At 38.6% G+C, this 21509-nt stretch overlaps 4 protein-coding genes across 6 annotated transcripts; 1 reads left to right on the top strand and 3 right to left on the bottom strand.

Moving 5' to 3' along the window:
• Positions 1-21: 21 nt before the first annotated feature.
• LOC137733133 (actin-related protein 6-like) lies at positions 22-2657 on the bottom strand. 3 transcript variants are annotated; one of them, XM_068472303.1, is made up of 8 exons: positions 1931-2657; positions 1444-1660; positions 1288-1351; positions 905-989; positions 775-825; positions 614-676; positions 400-535; positions 22-304 (listed from the first exon to the last, which is right to left on the bottom strand). In XM_068472303.1, the coding sequence occupies exons 1-7, from the start codon at positions 2605-2607 to the stop codon at positions 409-411; spliced, it is 1284 nt and encodes a 427-aa protein (XP_068328404.1). In that variant the 5' UTR covers positions 2608-2657; the 3' UTR covers positions 22-304; positions 400-408. The 3 variants fall into 3 exon arrangements, 2 of the variants coding, with proteins under 2 accessions (XP_068328404.1, XP_068328397.1); XM_068472296.1 differs by having other exon boundaries at positions 22-535; XR_011068407.1 differs by lacking the exon at positions 22-304 and having other exon boundaries at positions 457-535; positions 775-811.
• Positions 2658-2896: 239 nt separating this feature from the next.
• On the bottom strand, positions 2897-5225 carry LOC137742416 (putative clathrin assembly protein At2g25430). The gene has a single exon (XM_068482279.1). It carries the CDS (start codon positions 4964-4966, stop codon positions 3128-3130), a length of 1839 nt encoding a protein of 612 aa, XP_068338380.1. The 5' UTR covers positions 4967-5225; the 3' UTR covers positions 2897-3127.
• A 1597-nt stretch (positions 5226-6822) lies between these two features.
• On the top strand, positions 6823-10504 carry LOC137732827 (BRAP2 RING ZnF UBP domain-containing protein 1-like). Its single transcript, XM_068472090.1, has 11 exons — positions 6823-7249; positions 7582-7690; positions 7793-7907; positions 8013-8110; positions 8610-8716; positions 8862-9114; positions 9193-9246; positions 9400-9543; positions 9687-9751; positions 9835-9889; positions 9976-10504. The coding sequence occupies exons 1-11, from the start codon at positions 6939-6941 to the stop codon at positions 10132-10134; spliced, it is 1470 nt and encodes a 489-aa protein (XP_068328191.1). The 5' UTR covers positions 6823-6938; the 3' UTR covers positions 10135-10504.
• A 121-nt stretch (positions 10505-10625) lies between these two features.
• LOC137732820 (topless-related protein 4-like) lies at positions 10626-19554 on the bottom strand. The gene is made up of 26 exons (XM_068472085.1): positions 19422-19554; positions 19118-19250; positions 18780-18959; positions 18536-18649; positions 18275-18433; positions 17994-18171; positions 17778-17907; positions 17440-17552; positions 16803-16971; positions 16563-16672; positions 16410-16479; positions 16221-16294; positions 15816-15911; positions 15637-15732; positions 14884-15011; positions 14536-14770; positions 14296-14460; positions 14139-14231; positions 13773-13919; positions 13363-13467; positions 13089-13268; positions 12670-12798; positions 12481-12576; positions 11871-12059; positions 11405-11571; positions 10626-11296 (listed from the first exon to the last, which is right to left on the bottom strand). Exons 2-26 carry the CDS (start codon positions 19195-19197, stop codon positions 11098-11100), a joined length of 3402 nt encoding a protein of 1133 aa, XP_068328186.1. The 5' UTR covers positions 19198-19250; positions 19422-19554; the 3' UTR covers positions 10626-11097.
• Positions 19555-21509: the final 1955 nt, after the last annotated feature.

The following is a 21509-nucleotide window of genomic DNA, read 5'->3' as shown; positions in this document are numbered from 1 at the left end:
AAACACACATTGAAGTTACTCATCTGAACAATCGATGTTTGATCATTTAACCCGACAGGGACTAACGTCTCTTTCAAAATCATGTGCAATTTCTACAGAAAATTAGTTGCGAGCGTGCCATTGCTAGTACTCGAGGCTGCCAGGCCTGTCCTTTCCCTTTCTTAACCCATAAGGTCCATTATAACTACCGGGCGATGACCGGTGACAACATAAAGGGGGAGAGGAGCGCACTCAGCTGCATTTTCCCTCGCAGAGGCAGACTATTTGCTTGCCAAAGGTGGAGTACAAAAAGTCCCACATTTACCTGGAATATAACTCCATCGCTAATAATCTTCTCAACCAAATAGTACGTCACGGATAATTACAATGCAAGGTGAAGATGGTCTTCAGATAGCCTACCCTTCAAGATTAAAAGAATCTCTTGCGACATCGAGCAGATCCAAGCTCCTCGTACTCGGCCTTGGTGACACACATTGCTTCAAAATCCGGACTTGATGCTAAAATAGACCCTCCTCTCCAAACGCTTAGTATGGGACTGGAGAAACATGGAAAATTTTAATAAAAATGTAAGTAGGTGTCTAAACAGAGAACGGTGGATAAGGAGGAACGTTACTCTTCTTGAGGAGTTATCTTCACTGGATAGTCATCAGGAACAAGAGGCCGCAGCTCCCTCTCCCTGCAAAATATCAGTAAAGACTTCTTAAGTGTGAAAGAATGGTTTCGTATTACTTCAGGCGTTGCACAATTAAATGGAAAGTTGTGACCAGTGCATACAGTCTATCAGCTAGTCGAGGAAATAGAGTGCTTCCACCTGTTAAGAGAATGCTGCCCAACACAACTCAGACACTTTAGTAAGTATCGAAAACGAATTTCCTCATGAAAAATGTAGAGTTTAAAAGGTCACCTTTCATAAAGTACTGGCTGAAGATGTGGATGGCAGGAACTGACAGCTCGAACAATGCACTCTGCTAGTCCAGCCTGATTCATTCCTGCAGAAACAGGTCCTAGTTACTCCTTTGCATTAAGCATATAGTTTCAAAGGACTGATCACACGACATCACTTTGTATACAAACAGGTAAATAAAATATTTCCAATGCTACGCTCTACAAATATCAAGTAAAAATTCGCAAAAGTTGACCGGTAGTAATAAGTGCTAACCAACATGGAACCCAAAGAGGAGATTATAATGTTTGATTCAGCAACAAATCGTACGACGTATATGTATATGCTTCAAAAAGTAAACAAAAAGCCCAAATTGAAACAAGAAACCAGAATGTAAGACAAACCCAAATCAGCAGGATGGAAGATCATCTCCGGCACAAGGAACCTTTCATTTGTCAGGTCAAATTCCTACACGAAAACCATCAAACCACACTCAAAACCAGTAAACAAACACAAGCAGCTATCCAATTAGCTCAAAAGTAAGAAAAAAAAAAAATTACATTCTTGCTCAAATCAATCTTCTTTCGATCCACCAACTTGTCTGTAACCTCCATCTTATCCAAATCCATCTTCTTCTCCACATCTTTAAGTGTGTCGCCGTCTCTCAGAGCCAAGTATCTCTTCGCCTCATCCGGTTTCTTAACAAATCCTTTTGTGTGCGTAATGCCGTCAGGCAACACATAAGTGCACCTGAAAAGATTGTCCTTCCCATGTTTCCTAAACACCCATTTCCAAACAACAAAAGCCCTCTCAATATTTCGGATAGACGAACCAGCGGCCCACTACTAATTACACCGATCCTATCCCATTAGGGGTCAAATCACAACAGAGACGGTGTTTTATCACAAAAAAACCTCGATGTGATTAAGAAAAGCTACACACTTCAATTCACATCGTTCTATTTTTCAACACGAGATTCTTGCATTCTTCAAGAAATCCACAACCAAAATCAAACTAAATAACAAAAAATTAAGAAAAGCTACATACTTTGCAATCTGGAGGTCACGATCAACGTCCATGGAAACAAAGCAGAGCTTCTCCTTAACATCATCGATGAGAAACGTTTCGTCCATGACATTGACGGAGCGATAAGAGACGAGCTCCTTGAGGTAATTGGTCAATGCCTTGCCGCCCAAATCGATTCGCTTGGCGGCGTAGTTGATGGTGAAGTTCTGGAAGACGGGGGCGGCGTGCGTGAAGGAGAAGCCGCAGTCGACGACGAGGCTGCACTGCGCCTTAATTTCGCGGCGGCTGGCCTCGCAGAGGTGGGCGAGGGAGGGGGAGTTCGCGACGTAGAGCGCCGAGAAGTTGAAGTCCTCGAAGACGAGCTCGTCGGTGGCGCGTTGGATGGAGGGGAGGGCGAAGAGGGGCTCCGTCAGGAGGAGGGAGGATTGGGCCGGGTTGACCCGGAGGAGGGAGGAGAAGAGGTTGGCCCAAATCTCGCGCTGGAGGTCCGGGTTAATTAGGTAGCCGCGGTCGATTGGGCGGCGGACGGCGGCGGAGGTGAGGTCCATGGGCTCGGTGGGGGAGGGGTGGACCCATTTCTTGGAGGAGAGCGGGCGGTAGACGCAGTTGGGTATGATGGCGGAGGGGTCGCGCTCGCCGCCGATCCCGGCTTTGATTAGGCCGCCGCCGTTGTCTAAGACGACGACATTTTGATGCATGTTCAGGTAGAGGGAGGCTGTGAGGGAGTGTCTGGCGAGTGTGTGCGCGCGACCCGCATCATAGGCTTTTAATTATTTTGTGAAAAATTTAATAATATCTTCGTTAAATTGTCATGTGAACGATCACGTGATTACTATTTTAAAGGTATTTTTGTCAAACTAACCCCTTCAGTTGACGAGGATATTAATTGTCTAAACATCAGTGAAATGTCCTACATGAATTTTAAGGTTATGGTGCGATAAAAAAGTAACAAAATTGTAGACTGTATCCCAAGTCACATACGCATACTTGAAGACCCAAATTTGCTCTCAATATATAATCTCGAACCATGTATGTTATCACTGCATGCAAGTGCAGGAATAAGCACAAGGGCTAGGAACTAAAAACAGATGTAAAATCTTCCCAAAAGAAAGTAACACAAGAAGGTATCTGCAACAGCAAGCTTATTCCAAAAACTGTAAATACTGGTATAGGTATTTGCACTACGGGAGGAGCAAATTGCTCAAGGGTCATCCAATGTCAATAGGGCGCGTAGTAGTACCCTCCCGGCTGAGGCATCATCGGTTGAGGACCGCCAGAAATCTTGGCCAAACCCAATTGCCCTTGCATCCCATCTCTTCTATATTGCTGCCAAAGCAGTTGTTCCTGTGAAAGCAAGTGTTGCTTCCTCTCTATGTCTGCTATCTGCACATATGAAGGAGGCGGCACTGTGAGGGAGGCGGCAAATGGATCCTGCTGCCCCACTGTGTGGACAGTCCCATCTGGGGCGGGCAGAGCAAGCACCTGCTTAGCAGCCTTGCCTGCCCCGGGCATTGCCACGCTACTTGCACTCCCACCACTCAACTGTGAGGTGCTCACATGTTGCCTCACAGCGCCCTGATCATACATGCCATTCAATAGCAAAGAATCAAAACCACCAGCCAAGTCAGCCTTCTGTTTCGACAAATTACTTGCCGTCTCCACCAATGCCAATTCCCAGTCTGCTTTACCACTCTCAGCAGCCGGTGTCTGCCAAGCCGACGTCACTACAGGCTCTCCGTTTGATGGGAATGCTTCCCAGGAACCATTTGTATTAGTACTAGTAGGCTGTCCAGAGAACAAAGCCAAAGCAAATTTATTTCCTTGCTCATCAGCTGTGATTCCTTCATCCCTCAAATTCACCAAATCCTCCGTCACAGGCTGAGGCTGCGAAGGCTTAGGCCGGGCTTCAGGTGGCGGGGGAGGAGCAGTGTAATTCTCCGGCGGAGGAAGAGCCTTAACCTCATAATTCACATCCTCCTTCGCCTCCTCATCAACCCGAACATTCTCATCCCTATTTCTCTCAGGACTCTTTGGCCTACTTGTCTTCCCCTTCAAGAAACCCTCAAGTGAAGTCAAAAGCTGATCAGTTATTCTCTGCACCTCAGGATACTCAGATGAACGCGCAATCCCCATGTCCTTACACCAACCATAAAACCCCACAAGCTCATCAATCATCTTTGCTGCATTGACATAAGCATCGAAAGCCTTGAGGCAATCTGCATACTCCATCTCAGTAAACTTATCCAACAACACTCTCAATGCCTCACATATCTCAACATACAGCCTAAAACTCTCCTTCACAACCTCGTATAGCGCAACGATCACCAACCTACTACTCTTCGCAGCACCTGCAGGCTTACAACCCAAAATTCGATCAAGAACCCTCAACAAGTCATTCAACCTTCCCAACACCCTCTCCGGCTGCATTTCCATCACCGGTGTACTATCCTTACTCTCTCTTCTCTTCTCTCTCTCCAATGCCCGATCACTTTGATAATTTTCGTACTCAAATTCCCTCCTTTCCTCTCGATTCGTTCTCTCCCTCTCTTGATCGAATCCACCACTACCCTCCCTACCTCTCGATTTCCTCTCATAAACCTCAAATTCCACCTTCTCCTCAAGATACATAGCATACAGCCTCACAAACCCCGCATGATCCCAAGAACCGGAATGCGCCTCGTCACGAAAACCCGACAAATTCAAAACCCTCAACCCTCTGCGACTCGCGGACACAATCTCCTCCTCAAAAGAAGGGTGCCCATCAACCAAAACCCTATGAACAAGCATAAGGGCCTTGAGAGCCACAATCCAGTTGTGGGTTTTGCTCAAACGCTTCGACACAGTCGCCACCGCCGCCGTTACGTATCCGCGCGAGTAGGAGGTTAGATTTATGATCTCCCTTATGTACTTTTCGTCGGCCGGGTCCTCGTCGTGCGTGGTGGCCTTAACCACCAGAACTTCCAGGTCCGGCGCTATGCTTCCGGCCACTTTCGCCAGGCTAATGCTCGTCTGGTCCTTCACCGCCCCAATCGCCTTGCGAATCGTGCTCGACGCCATTGATGAATTCGATTGAATCCAATAATCAACAAGAAAAGGCGTTTATCAGTAATTTTACCTCTGCTCTGTTCAGAGCTGCAGAGGAGCCGATCGAGGTTGTAGAAGATGAAGGGAGATATATTTTGACTTGGGTCGCCACCGTAGACGGTGGATATCGAGTCCGTACGATCGGAATCGCACAACGGAGCTGAGCTGCTAAAGCAGAGAGGGAGCACGATTCAGAAGAGTCTTTGTTGCACTCTTTTCGCTTTGCTGCGAAAGCGCGTAATCTAAAAGATTAAACCCTTTACTTAATTACGTGGTTAATATTAAAACGATTGTAGACGGCATTTGACGGATTGTAGACGGCATTTGACGGATTGCCGACTTTCTCTCCAACGTTGAATCTTCAAATGCAATGTGAATGTAACGGAAACTTTCTTGCAACACATCCGTCTAATAAATATTTATCATGTGTTTAAAATAGAGTTTTTATCAAATATAGTAAAAAAGTTAACTTTTAAAAATGTCAATTTTTATAAATTTTTTAAATATATCCAAAATTTCACTTAAATAGACACAAATATCTTCAAATTTAACAATTAGATAAATTAAAGATTTTTTAGCTACCGTCGCCTCAAGTTCCGGTCCACTCTCACCTTCGCTACTACACTCCACCACCACAACCCTATCACCTTCGACCCCCTCATCACCGACATTGAGCGCCGCTGCAATTACCGCAAGTGAGAGAAACAGAATCATGCCTTCAACGTCTTTTTTCTTACTAATATCATTTTTAGTTTTAAATATAAAAATAGTTTTTAAAGTTAATCCACATGTCGTTATATGATTGTATTTGTGAGACCCACGTGGCGCCACATCATTACACTAATAAAGCAATTGACAGATTTTTCACGAAAAGAAAACTAAAATGATCGTGATGGACAAATTCTAAGAAAGACTAAAATAATTCACGATAGACAAATTCAAAAACACTACTATTGATTATCATTAATTGTTAAGGACCAAATTAAAAAGTTATGCCAATGTCACGAATTATTTTGGCTAAAAAACCTTTAATTTATTTGATTGTTAAATTTGAGGGTATTTGTGTCTATTTAGGTGGAATTTTAGATATATTTGAAAGATTTTATAAAAAGTGATATTTTTTAAATTAAGGGTTAATTTTTAACTATATTTGATAAATAGTCAAAATACACATAAGACGTCCAGTAAAAACTTGCCATGTAGATCCATTTGAACTACTTGTATCGTAAAGTAATTAATATGTTGCTAAGTATCTAAATGTTTTTTTTGATCTTAAATGATATTTTTTCACGCATTAATTTTATTTTTTTATACAAACGATATTTTACATTAATCTATACTTAAGCAAAAATAAAAGAGTTTGGATGAAAAAAGGGAAAGTTTGAATAGACGGTGCTATGAGTTGGACATAAAGACAATGATCACCACGACAATAAACTTACAGCTATTCCGTTTTAGTTTTGCCCATCTTTTAGAAGGAATTTCATTTTAGTAAATACGTATATAGGAAAAAAAGGAACTCAACAATTTTTTGTCAGGGAAAATATCTCCAATATGAGGAATGGATCACAAGTACCAAAATTATGCAAAATGCGATGTTACTTTATTTTGGTAAAATTCACAAAATAATTAGTTTTTTGGGTAATATTCAAAATTATTTTAATTTATTGGGATTCAAATTTAATTGTAAATATAAATAATAAGTTTGTGATCAAATTTTTTTTTTCTTGTAAATAACTCATTATATTATAAATAGCTAGGTAATGAATAGAAAATATTAATAATAACTCGGAAAAGGGATTTCTCCAAAACAAAAAAAAAGAAAAAAAACTGGGAAAAAGGAAACCGCCTCTTTCTTCCCGCGAATACCAGCAGCTTGTTAATTTAGTCGCATTTTCTCTCTTTTTTCCCCGAACCGGGTCGACTCAGGTAGCCCGCAACCACAATGTTCATCCTCCGAGTTCACTCAGTGGACACCAACCACCCTCTCAGCCTCGAAGACGCAGACTTCACCGCCGTCACAACTTCCAAGGCCACCGCTGCGGCTCAATCAAACCCTAAAACCACCCCCAAATTCAGCGAGCGAAAAGGCATCGTCCACCTGTTTCGGAAAATCAGACAGTCGTCGCTGCCGAGCACTGCCTCTCGATCCCCCATGCTCTTCGTCGTTGCCGTTCCCAACTACCTCTCCTTCGACGACTTCATCCGCTTTTGTGGGTCCCACGTCGACCATGTCATCGAACTCGTCTTCATCAGGTAGAAATTTTGAATCTTTCGATTTGGGGTTGTGCATTTGGTTGCTTGATCAAACCCCTGAATTGGGTTTCTGAAGAAATTGAGGAAATGGCAAACTTTGGGTTTTGTTTGCAAGAAATGTGGATGGTATTTTGCTTACATTGATAATTTCAAGAATATAAGTTAAGTGAATTGAAAAGAAATGAAGAGTTGTTATTTGAGCTACAAATCTAAATGATCAATACTTTGGACTGAAGCGAAATCTTTGCTTGACATTTAAGTTTCGTTATGTTGTGTTTTTGTTTGATTAGTCATCGAACAAGTCTGATTTAGTGTTTGCTTCATTGGATTAGGAACGACGGAATGGAGGATCGGTACAGTGTTTTGATTGAATGTAAGAGTCAGGACGCAGCTGGTGAATTTTATAGCATTTTTAATGGGAGGAAATATTCGCCCGGAGAGGTAATGAGGTTTGTCTTTATGGTGGTTTGGTTTCGTGCATGATCTATCTTATACAGCTTGAGCTTATGTCTGTTCTATATCCTTTGTTTGATATTTTTTCAGGCTGAGGTGTGCCATATCTTGTTTTTGGATTCTGTGGACTACACAGAATCAGAAGAAATAGCTGGGACTCCCGAGAAAGAATTTACTGAGTTACCTTCTTGCCCAGTTTGTCTTGGTGAGTCACCATTTTCCGTGGGGTGTGGGGAGCTGTTCTGTTTTCATTTTTTTTCCCAGAAGTATAGTGCTTGTGCCGATATTTATACTTTTGTTTGAATGTTAGAGAGATTGGATGCAGACACTGGCGGAATAGCGAGTACCCTTTGTGACCATTCATTTCAATGTCCCTGCATTTCGAAATGGACTTATTTATCTTGTCAGGTGAGTTGGTTCTTTGTTCCAATATTTTTTTACTTGTTGAGTTAGAGATCTTGGTTAAGAGCATTGTTGAATGCACTAATAACTATTCGTTATTACTTGTATGTACTGCTATTCTTTTATCAGTTGACCTTCAAGATTTCACAGATTGTCTAACACTTACTGGCTAACCAAAAGGTGATGTTGGGAGGTTACAGGGTCAGTTTTGTTACCATCCCACTCAATGTAGCCATTTTCTTATGGATACTTTTCAGATTTTTTGAAATCCCTTAGTTCATATCCCATCTTGTTGTACTGTAATAGTGATAAACACAGGAAGAACCAAACCTAACCCCCTTTTGGGTAGACAAATGGATAGCTTAAAATATTTCTGTCCAACGATTATGGTCTTGGGTTTATGAACTTCAGCTTGAATTGCCATTGGCTTCTTGATAACTTTGATATGGTTATTGTCTTGGGTTTATGAAGAATGGTTCCTGAATTGATATTTGTGTGCCACCAGGTGTGCCGACTTTGTCAGCAGCAGGATGAAAAACCAGCTTGCTCTGTCTGTGGAATTTCAGTGAATCCCTGGATTTGCATAATTTGTGGTTTTGTAGGATGTGGAAGGTAAACCTGGTGTATTGTTCTTTCTTCTTTGGTTATTTCTGTCTTCAAAGCAAGAAAGCAACGTAGCTCTTTACTTGATCAGATATGGCGTTGTCTTGTTTAACTTTATTGTGCACAGAAAATTATTGATTGTTACTTTTTTCAGATATACTGAAGGCCATGCTGTTAACCACTGGAAGGATACGCAACATTGCTATTCTCTTGAGTTGGACAGGCAGCAGATCTGGGATTATGTTGGTGATGCTTATGTTCACCGCCTGAACCAATCGAAAGTTGATGGAAAAATAATAAATGATACAGATTCTCTTTGTATGTCACTGGAAGAGGCTTGTGACGGTTGTGAATGTAGTGCTGATTCTGGAATTGGTGGAGCCCTCTATAGTAGCAAAGTTGACACTGTATGTACTCTAGCTAGCGCTATCCGTAATTTTTCGTTTTCTTATTTGCATAACTGATTAGATGATGTGCTACAACAGATTGTAGACGAGTATAACCGACTTGTTGCCAGTCAGCTTGAGAATCAAAGACAAGTAAGGCTGTCGCTAAACGCCACTTAACCTGTTCTCTGTGTTTTTACTTTTGCATCTACCTAATGCGGCTGTTGATCTCATTAGAATTGTTTTTACTTCCAATCATATGCTTTAATCTTTTCCTCTCGTCTGTTTTTGCTTCTTTAAATTCAGTATTATGAATCTCTACTTATGGAGGCCAAAAGTAAAAAGGAAAGTACTATTTCAGAAGCAGTGGAGAAGGCTGTAAATTCGAAGATGCAGGATTTGCAAGCCAAACTGGAGAAATATCTTGAAGAAAAAAATGCTGTTGCAGATGTGAGTTCGTAAATGTCCTTCTCTTGAACGTTACTTTTACTTTGGGTTTCCACGGTTATTACTATGTTGAGTTAAATCACTTTTTTTTATTTCCGACAGTCAATTTTATTTTTGTCGTGCTTGCTTTTGGGTTTGTTGCTTAGATCAATCGTAATCTCATCAAGGACCAAGAAACCTGGCGCAGAAAGTTGAAGGAAATCGATGAGAGGTACATATTAGTTTGCGATAATAAGTGGCAGTGAATTCTTCCGTATTGGTATCCTCCGTGATTCAAACTCTGTGTTCTTTTAGGGAAGCTGCATCGCTGAGTTTAAGAGAGGAAAAGATAGTCGATTTGGAAGAACAGGTATTGCAATTACAAGTTTCTGCTAGTTTGCAAGCGTTCTGAAGTAGTGTTGGGTTCGTAACCAGTTTAAATGATGGTTGTTGCAGATTAGAGATTTTACGGTCTATATTCAGGCCCAAAAAACACTTAATGACATGACGGACTCGGACAGCATAAAAGGAGGAACAGTCTTGCCTGTACCTTCAAAGCAATCTTCTCCTGCTAACTCTAGAAGACACTCCAAATCTGGCCGAAGACGGAACTAGAAGATAGCAATCGACAAGCCGTGTATAGCAGTTGAATGCATGTTCAGTAGATTTGAATCGTTTAGCGATTTCAGCTGTGAATAACAACAATTGTGTTTTTCTTTCTTTTCTTCTAGTTATTTTCTGAATCTTTGATAGCATCTAACGTAAAAGTTTGAACATTTTGGCTAATAAAAGCGCTATATAAAGAAGCATTTGCCTGACGATTCTTTTAAAAAGTACTTCCAAGTGCTTTCCTTGGGGGAAACACTCTGGATTTTAATGAAATATTTAACATGTTTATTGTAGAAGCACTTGATTTTTAGTAAAAAGATTCAGCGTGTTTATTCTTTATAGTAAAAGGCTAAAAACACTTGTAACAAAAGCACTTGCGAGCAAAATTGCTCAGAGAGTGCTGTCATAAGCGAGTCAATTAGACTACTACGCAATGGGGAATAAGCACTTTTGTTTCAGTTGAAATGTAGAGGAAATATACAGCAAACGAACCCCCGTAGATGCAAAAGCTGCTTTCTTATTTATCACCAGAACAATAAATAGAGTACAGAAAATAAAATAACCAACCATCTCCGGTTCACATTTAAATTAATTTCTAAGACTCAATAACCTTACGAGGAAAAAAAAAAGATTAAACATTCTGGGCCTCCAACCAAAGCAACTACAACCTTTTGCTGAATCCCCTGGCCGTCCGATCTCAACCTTTCGCCCGGCGCTGCATTTCTCCGAAACTTTAAACTGTAGTTCATCACTCGTCCAATTATCCTAAACGTGGGGAATTGCCTCACCGTAATCTGTTTTCGAATGCCACTATAACGAATTCTACTGGGTTAAAGTATCCTAAAACTATAACACCTAAATCCGCAGTTTCCCACCAAAAAATAATATACGGTGACACCAGGAACAGGATCATCACGGAAGAGATAAAGACACTCGAGGTCTTCGGTGGAAGCCATGCACATGGAATTGTTACCTTTGGGGTTGTTCTGAACCAGCTGCTCCAGAAGTCGTGCTAGGCCCAGCACCATTTTCGATTGGAGGGTTAGTGCCCCATTTTCCTTCTGACTCTAATGGCTCAAGTACATGGACTCCACCATCTGTAAGTCCTAATGCAAACTGATTGGGTTCCGAGGGATGTGCGGCAACAACGAGAGGATATACCCTTAAGCTGTTAAACACTTTTGTTGTTAGTACTTCGATATGTTGTTTACAAAACTGAACGACCACAAATATCATATGGGAAAGGCCTTTGGATCGTATTGACAGGAAAACAAACCTTGGGTTTGGAGGTAAGTAAGCAGTGGGTAGTATTCGGCATCTCAATCTAAGTGCAAGAGCAGTGAGAACCCCCACACTTCCATCTTCAAAGCTAACATAAATTAACTGGCTATCACAGGAATATACAGCATGTGTGATTGGACCACTAGCTTCTCGAGGAACCCACTGTATGAGGAACATAGTTCAACATGTAAGCAGCACTAATTAAACCCCAAATAATAAGGTAAAAGCAAACGATTAAACGAACTAGATCATCACAATCACCGCAAAATTCATCTTAATGCTTGCTTGTGCTCGTACCACATGCAAGCAATGCATTTATGACAGTGGCGTATATATGCAATGATCAAATTTCAAAGCCTATGCAATAATGGAGTCTTTGTAATAAAACGGGATAAAATATACTTAAAAATAAATGGGATAAATTATACTCAAAAATAAATTTAAGCACAAAGCATCTGTACCTGCTTAAGGCATTCCAATTTTGGTGCTTCGTATATGGCAATCTGTGTTTCATGAACAGCCAGCAAATGCGTCTGATCTGAGTGAAACTGAACTCGGGTATCAGCAAGAGGAGCAGCAGCTCGGCCACTTGGCATCTGAAGAAATTTACTAGCCAGCTTCTCCCATCCATCTGTGTTCCAAACGCATAACTGCGGCAAACAGAAATAAAAGCATCAATGACTTAACAACCTCAGTACCAACATTCAGTAAAACTATTGAAGCGTGTCTTGCATGATGTAAAAGAGGAACAGAAAGACACTATTGGTTAAAAACCAAGATTGTCAAATAACAGAATTTCGTAAATGCCTGAGGCAAGTAAGGACTAGGTAAGCCACAATTCTAAAGAGACGCACTTCAAAAATGCATTTACCAGTTACAGGTTACGCAACAAAATGATTTCAAAGGGAACTACCATGAAGACCTGAAAGTTTAACCATCTGGAAACAACATTGATCCTTTTGGCTTGGCTATTCGTGATAAGTTACTTTTGATAGTCACCAGTTCATTGCTTAAAGCCTAGTAGCACAGGGAAATGCATGCATATAGACTCGCATGTCGTCTAATTCATACCTGGGAATCAGCACCCGAAGACACAAGCACATTAAGAGTATGAGAGAAGGCAAGGCCTGTTATTCTTTTCTGATGACCTTTTAGCTTGGTTTTAACCTGTGAAAGGGGAGCATCCAGATTGTAAGCAATCCCCTATTCCCTCTATCATCACAAACTGACAAATTAAAGTTCAGTGACCAAAGACCTCACCTCGTCAACCCGAACATTGTAAATTTGGATAGAAGAATCGTCCATTCCTATGGCAATGATATTATTGTCTTGAGGATGAAATGCCAGATATGTTGCAGCTGGGGGTGGGGGCATGAATGTTGTCATTGTCTGCAGACGGCATAGCATTAAACACAACAATATAAAACCATAAATGTTGTCATATTACGTTTTAAGGGTATTCGGGGAATGATGGTCGGCAGAGTGAATACTATGATATATTTTTTCTACCTTTCAAAGTGTGTGAAAGTAGATTATAGAAAGGGCATTCTAAAGGATGCTACAGAAGCACCAATTTCAATTGAGATTATCTTGTGCACGGCCGTATTAAAAGGTTTATAGACATGCATATTTAATCAACCAGTACCTTATGAGTAAGAGGTTAAGAAGAAACCATCTACCTTAAATGTCATCATATTGAAAAGTGATATTTTCCCCCCTGAAGCTGACATAACATAAGAGTCGTTCTTTGACAGTGCAAAGCATGGAACGGCATCCTCAGGGTTTGTATCACTTATATCATTAGTCATCAATATTCCACTAGCAGGTTGCCACAATTGCGGTGGACTACTAGCTGTGGCCTACACAAACAAACATTTTGGTAAATGGAATGCAAAGAAAAAAATATATAATGCAATGCAACCATCAGTTTTAACTTTTTAGTAAATTTAATACCTTATGTATTCGTTCATTTCTTTGCCATTTCCAGAGCTTGTGTACAGCATTAGATGATAAAGCCAACACCGCAAGTCCTGAATTTGTATATATTAATCTAGAAACCTGAAATAATTATCCATCAGAGCTTCACAATAAAAACATGCATAGTTCTCATGAAAATGTTTTAAAAGAAACACAAAGCAAATGAATATATTACAGAAATTCATTATGCAGTACTCTTACTGAAATGTCTCAAGGGAATCAGAAATAATTTCTCAAAAAAAAAAAAAAATCTTCAAGTACATGTCGCAATAAAAGCCAAGGCACAATTGTTAAATAGCAAAGGCATTGGAAATATATGAATGACTACAGACGGTAAAGCAATAAAAGCTACAACTTAACAATTTAGGATGGAAGAGAATTAGTACCCTCATTGCTGTTAAACTATCAGGGAGCCTCAGAGAGCGGCATTGTGATTGTTCACTGATTTCAGTCAGTTTCCAAATCCTGGATTTCTCAACCGACTCATCCGCAATTCTAGGTTTAACGTCAACCAAACTTCTATTGTCATTGTTCTACACAGATCAACAAAGAGAAGGACAAGGTTAAACCATTGTACAAAAACACCCTTTTTTAACCATCGAAAAGATTGAACTTTTAGTTTCAAACACATTTCCTATGCATAATACATAAATTTTGATCAGACAGAATATTAAGCATTAAGTTATGTTGATGACAGTAACATCGTACAATATAGCAATGCTTCTAATATTTTAGAGAGATCATGAACTCACCAGTCCAGCCATGGCTGCCACAGGAGCAGCTCGATCTCCAATGCTTGCTCCAATAGGAATGTTGGAAGGCCCAAATGTTCCTGTTGGTGGTGCCTGCATATTAAACAACGCATTTAGCTAACAGATTTTAACATGGTACGCCAAGTTGAAACTTCACCTTCACAGCAGCTGCAGAAGCAGCTCTTGAAGCATCAAATGCGCGGCTTTCCACAGTTCTTAGCAACCTAATTCCATCTGAATTTGCCAGAATTTTAATACCATTGTCATTCGTTGAGGCAGCTAACAATATTCCTTCCTTGTTAAATCTGATTACGGGAGAAGCCTGCAGGTTTTTAAGATCACGGTGAGTTATCTGGAAGGAATTGTTTCATTCAGGAAAATAAGTTGTGATGCCCACCGGCAATCCACCATCTGCATCAGTACTCATCAAAAGGTTAACATTGTCCATGTCCCAAAATTTGACTGTGAACTCATCACCAACAGCCAAGAACCGATTTTTAGTGGTATCAAACTGCACAACCCCAACAGTACGCTTTGCAAGACCATGAAAGGTCCGCTTTACAGCTCCTTCACTTTCATTCCACTCCACCAAATATGAATCCCCTTCTTTATTTGTCCCACATGAGAACAACCTATGTTGTTCAGAGAAGATACGAAGATGTCCGTGATATATAACAGATAAAAGAAATATTAATATCAACATCACCAAAAGAACAGTGACTTTGTAAAGGGTGAAGAAAATAACCTTGCTCCATCTGCACTATATGCCATAGTGGTAGATGAATAGCCTGGTGCATCATAGTCAACCCTTGAGCCCCCATTATCATACAACCATGCCTTTATTTTCCCATCAGTAGATGTCGAGAAAATAAACTGGAACAAGAAACAATAGGAAATCAGAACTTCAACAGAAAGTACCATATACTTGTGCAATCTATGCGACATCAAATCAAGTTACTAATGACGAAGTTGAAAACTAAACAGGATTTTGTTGTAGGCCCCTCAATTCTTTTTGTCTATTTTTACTTTATGAGTTAGTTTTTTATTCCCCCATTTAGTGAAAGTGAGACTAATATGGATTAGTTCACCTATCTGTATAAGGTTTTAATCGAACTTCACTATCCACACTTCTAAATGACTTGAGCACCTTTTGCAATGTAGTGACATCCCAAAAAATAAATATGGAAAAGTAGTGTCCTAATATCTTTGACCGAATTACATACGGTTAAGTAAGAACTGATTCAGATTCTCCGTTTATTTTGTGCATAGGAAAAAAAAATTATAGTTTTAATTTCCTCTTTGTTTTTTTTGGGGAGGATAAGGTGTTTAAGAACAAAAGAACCAAAAGCTTTATTTTACATTCCATGTTATCAACATGATCGGGAAGAGGGGAGGGGGCGGGGTGGGGGTGGGGGAAGGAAGGTGTTTAAGAACAAAAGAACCAAAAGCTTTATTTTACATTCCATGTTATCAACATGATCAAATAAATAGATGGTACCTGGATATTCTCTTTGTGATGTGGACACACTGAATATACAGGTGCTTCATGGCCCTCAAAAGTATACTGCTTAGTCCCAGTGGCTGCATCCCAAACCTGCAGAATATTGAACAATCATAACTAACTATGAACTTGAACCTGCAAAATCGAATTAGAATTAGTCAAGTCAAAGATCAAACCTTAATGAACCTATCCTCTCCGCAAGTGATAACACACAGCTGTTTGTTTGGATATGAGAAAGCGAGATCATTAACGCTGCCAACATGAGCCTCGATCTGAAAACAAGAAGACATGAACAGTAATGCTTAAGTCAATGTGACCCCCAGAAAGGAAATTGAGAAGTCCAACAAGAATAGGAAAACATACAAGAGATAAAAATAAAGGGAACTATTATTGTCACTCCATAAATCTAATTGTCTTCTCCTCATAAGAGTAAAAATACTTTCTAAATATAGAAAGTTTGGAGTGCACAATTAGATTTTGGGGTGCCAATAACAATTTTCAAAATAAAAACAATATAAAATAAAATAACAAGAGCAAATGACAGAAGACTATCTTCGAAGCGAAAGGTTGATGCAATAAACCTCTAGGTGATTTCGTAAATCATCACCACCATGGTAGGAATATATGTGTACAATGTGCTTAGAGTATGCAACACCTGCAGTAGAATTTTGAGTCATCATAACCAGTTTAAGATTCATTTCTTAATTCTTGACAATGTTTGATGAACTAGCATAAGGCTACTTCACAAAATCAAGGACACCAACACTTACCAAAAAGTGTCCCATCAGGGCTCCACATCACACGGTTGATTGATGCTGTATAATCACTGGCCAAAGATGCCTACAGGACGCAATATTATTTCATTATAAGGACGATTATTAAAAAAAACACCATATGATACTACAGAATACCAAGAGCCAAACCTGCAGAGCAGCTGAACATGCTCCAAGGTCCCAAACTTTGAAGTTCTTAACAGTAATCTTTTCAAGGCTTGGTAGCTCATATACCATGACATCGCCCATGTTTGTTCCAACTGAAATCATAAATCACTTATTACTAAAAGAGAAGCTATAATCCAACATTTGAAACAATGACATAAAAAAGACATACAAATACAATAATTCACAATGAGTGGAATTGGAGGTCAGCTCTCTAGAGCTTACCAAGAAGTAAAATTTGTTGCACTGGGTGGAAATCCATACTCTTGACAGTTGAACCTGGACGTAAAGTCATAACAACAGACCTGGGCAAGTCATCAGAAGAGTAGGAACTCTGACCATGGCTCTGATTAGGATACACAACAGGCAGCATATTTACTGGCAGATTATTGGCCTGTTTGAAATTGAGTTAATATAGAATCAATTACATAAACTAAGAAGTTGAAACTTGAAATTTTTCTGTAAAATAAAGCTATACAAACTTTTGGTATCAAAGTTGCGCACTGCTCATGAAAAAAAAAAAAAAGGGAACTGCAGGACCATTTGCATCATGTTTATAAGAAAAAAAAAATTCTTTTATTTCTGTTAAGCATCCTTCCTCATCAGCCATGTTCTAGTATTTTGCATAATCTAACTTACCCTTTTGTTACTGGCCTTTTGGGGAACAATTTCGCTACCTACCTTTTATGGAACAATACATTAAGGATGAAATAAATTTATTTCTGTAAAACTGAAATAATTTAATATTTACACGGTCAAAAGAATATATGTCATAAGAAAAGAAAATTTCAAAATTAGCAACGTAACTCAGAATTCCATCAGACAAATCAGAATATGCAATTATTAACGGATAGATTTATACCTCATCTGTTATCCCAAAAGGTCTTGATCTCTTCAGAACATGCTCAGAATCAGCTGTTTGATAGTCCATAGTTGGGTTACCGGTTGGAGGAGTCCTAGGGCGCTTTAAGATGGCTGCCATGATGGTAAATATATACATAAAGAGAAAAACAGGGAAAAAAACCAGTACAAATTTAAGAAAATAACTACAATAGAAAACACATGTTAAATAAGAGAACAAAAAGAATACAGTCAACATGTCATATAAAAATTTCAGACAAAAGGACAATACAAGATAACCATAACAATGTCAAACTTCCATGCTAAATGCTCCAGAAACATTCAATATTGATATAATACCTGCATTGTTAGCTGCGGCCAACCCAAGAGGCCCAGCAGAAGCTGAGGGATGAGGTACAGCCACAGGTGATGGATTTGCCATCCATCCAGCAAGAGATGTTGGAAGAGCAGCTGGTGTGGGCTGAAAGGCCTACATATGTATACACCCAGAGTCAATCTTCAACTTAGAGACAGTCTGACCTTCTATGAAAACAATATATTTTCTGCTCTGCTTACCCCGTGAGCACCCAATGGAGGGAAACCCCCCGTCTTAGGGACTGCCCCCATTAAGTGATTAGTGACAGGGGATGGAGCCCTGGTACCATTTGGTTGTCCACAACTGTGGTCTACAAACAGGGTCTTTATGTCTGGATTAGGCTTTGGGCTCTTACAAAGCTGATGCTGCCAGTTTAAACTGCAGTTTTCAGGACATAAAAGTTAGCAAACCAGATATCTTAAAGCTAAAGTAAGAAAAAATGTAGTGTCTCAGACACACGAGGCAGAAGCTTCTCAAGGACCTCTGATTAATAAGAGTTCGCAGTCTCGAGTTCTTCAGGGTAGGAAATTGAAGTTTGTCACGAAACAATGGGTTAGCCTCTATTAACTTTTTCAGTTCAGCAAGCATTATACTCCTTGCAGACTTAGTATCACCATATTTAGATAACTGTTCATTATCCCTGAAAAGTAATGCATACCCAAAAACACGTCACGTCATACAGATAACAGAAACATGAACCAGCCGCCTATAACAACAACAGCACAAGACAATTTGTTCTCACCTAAAGTTCTCCAAAGTCAACAGCTGTGTAATTTCCTTGAAAAGTTCCTCATTAAATGCTGCAAAAACTTTCAAGTCCTTAACTAAAATGTCCACAGCTTTTGCTCGATCCCTCCTACAATAATCATTTATTAACTTTTGAATCATATGGGGAAAGAAAAAAAACTTCAAATGGAATAAATTAATCGACAAGGATTAAACCATAATACCAAATTGATTTAAAAAAAGCAATTCAAAACACCTACTTGTCCAAAGCTTCAAGGTACTTCTGCTTGCGAATCTCGAAGAAAATCTTCATAGAGTATCGATTATCGTCAACCTTGGTGAAACCGGACAAATACTTCTCCACCTCCTCCCACTCCCCAGTTGTCACCATGTCCTCAAAGTACCTCATGTTAAAGAAAAACCCTGACTCTTGCTCCAACCTCCACACCCACAACAATCACAACAAAATTAATCGAAAATCGAAACAAATTAAACTGAATTACAACCACCTAATAAATTAGCAGCTACATACGGTTATATACAAATATTTGTAAAATTAATAAATAAAAAATTAATGAAGTAGATAATTTGAGCATACTTGTGAACACTGTCTTTGAATTTCTCTTCATCCAGAAACTGAAGTATGAGAAAAACGAGCTCTCTGCTAAGCGAGGACATCGTCGTCCCTGACCTCCCGCCAAACCCTAATTTAGTAAAAAATCTAAAACCTCCTGCTCCAATTCAACAATTCATAAACTCAAAATTTCCAATATTTCGCGCAAAATTCAAATAATTCAACATATAATTTTCAGTTTCGAAAAATCAATCAACAAAAGATAAAAGTTGGAAAATTTGGAAAAATAACGAAATCAGAGAGAAAAATGAGAAGGAAAAGGAGGTACCTTAATAATATCGATGGCTCAGATCGGAGGGTTTGAAAGCTTTCTCTCTCTAACTTTCTCTCTCTAGCTTTCTTTGTTTTGGTGTTTTGGTGTTTTGGAGCTCAGGTATTTATACGCAGAAGAAGAAGAAGAAGAAAGGAGGATTAGGGATTTGGAGGAGAGAGAAACGGTAGCAGACAAATTGCGAGAACGAGATGAGATGTATTTAGACTGATAAGCAGAGTGATAAGTAGTGGTGCTTATTGTATGACCAAGATTCCCCTCATATAGCTGATAAGTAGTCCTGCTTATGCAATTCATGTATAACGCTAGATTTGGAATTATATTCGGCTGGATTTGCGCGGCCCTTAGTTGTAAAATTTCTAAATCATTATTACTAAAAAAAACTGTCAATAATTATTATTATTGTTATTAATAAAATTTGTGTCATAGTTTAGTTCATGGAGAGAGTTTTCTCTTTAACCACAATATTAAGAAATAAACGTAAAAGATTACATGTTTTGAAATATAAATTTGTCGAATGAAATAGAACCATAGTTAATTTACGAGTTATTTAGACCCTATCGTTCATTTAGGGGACACACTACTTACTATGTGTTATAGTAACTTGAGGTGTTTCAACTTTCAAATACTGTGTATAATGAAACTGTTATATGATGATAGAGCGTTCCAAATTTGCTGCAGGTGCATGCATGTATGATATTTGGAAATAATGTTATAGTCTTGCCACTGCTGAGATATCGAATTTATTGTAACTTAAATGGTAAAAGAGACTTTTTTTTTCGTTCTTGATAGATGAACAAAATTTATAGAGAAAATCCTCTAGGATCATATTACCAAACTTGTCAAAGAGTAACTTAAATTGTTATATCAAGAAAATGATCAAATTAAAAATAAGATCGAGAACTAGTGATGTGCCTAATTTAAAAAATTAAAAAAATTAGAAAAAAAAAAAAAAAACAGTTATAGCAGCCACGTTGACTTTTCTAAAAACATAATTAGTCACATAATGGGGATATGCCACAAATATGCCACAAAATCTATACCTGTGTTTTTTATTGTCTATTTTTTTTGGGAAGTGTTATTGACATTCTAAAAATCTCATTATACATTCCTCACAAATGTATTTTTCTTTCCCAATATAGAAAGTTTGGAGTATAGAATGAGATTTTTGGAGTGCTGATAACAATTATCTTTTTTTTTTAGTACAACAATATATTTTACATTAGAGAGAGAGGAAGTTTGGGTAAGCCATACAACCTAATTTGGTATCGAATTCGTCATCTACGATATTTGAACTTAATACCTCTTACTTACAAGTGAAGAGGAATATCATCATACCATGGTACTAAGTGGCTGATTGTCTGTATTAAGAGTTTAGTATAAAAGCCTTCAAATTTGATGAAAGTCCTAAAAAAAATAAGCGTCACTTTTCAGAGTAACCTTAGCATCATTATTTGATTCTTTGCATGTAAATAATCATTTCTATATCGTTTTAGTACGCGTGTTGAATTGTAATAATGTATGTAAGAAGAAATTCTCGTTACAGGTAAAAGAAATAAGCAAGTCGAAAAGAAGATGTAGCCATACGAATATGATACAAGAAAGGACATACGTAGCCATATGAATACATTGGTCGCTATTCGCTACTTTCTGCATAAAACATTTATTACATTTTTGTTATTTTCATATGTAGCAATAAGAATTATCAAAAAAAAAAAAAAGGAAAAACCAAAAGAGGTAGAACAATACGATTTACCGAATAAAAAAATATAAATATGTCCCAAAGGGATATTTCTTGATAATTCGTTCCAAGGAAGTTTATTATCTGTTAATGTTTTTAATTTATATATAGATCCCCTTTTTCTTTTTTTCCCAAGGAAATATAGATCCTGTATTGTGTGAATTGGTTCACAATTTGACAAATATTCCCTATTTTTTACTAATTATTATCTTAATGGAATACCAATTACTCCATTTTATGTATCGATTACCACGAATAAGAGTGGTTTTTTTTTTTTGTCAAATAATAAATGTGTGGTTGGTGTGTAATACTTTCAGTATTTTTTTGTTTATATTATATTATCC

This window comes from Pyrus communis, chromosome 1 (genome assembly GCF_963583255.1).
Source record: "Pyrus communis chromosome 1, drPyrComm1.1, whole genome shotgun sequence".
In the NCBI taxonomy this organism is placed as follows: domain Eukaryota; kingdom Viridiplantae; phylum Streptophyta; class Magnoliopsida; order Rosales; family Rosaceae; genus Pyrus; species Pyrus communis.
The sequence above is the reverse complement of the archived record's forward strand: the minus strand, read 5'-3'. Positions and strand labels throughout refer to the sequence as shown.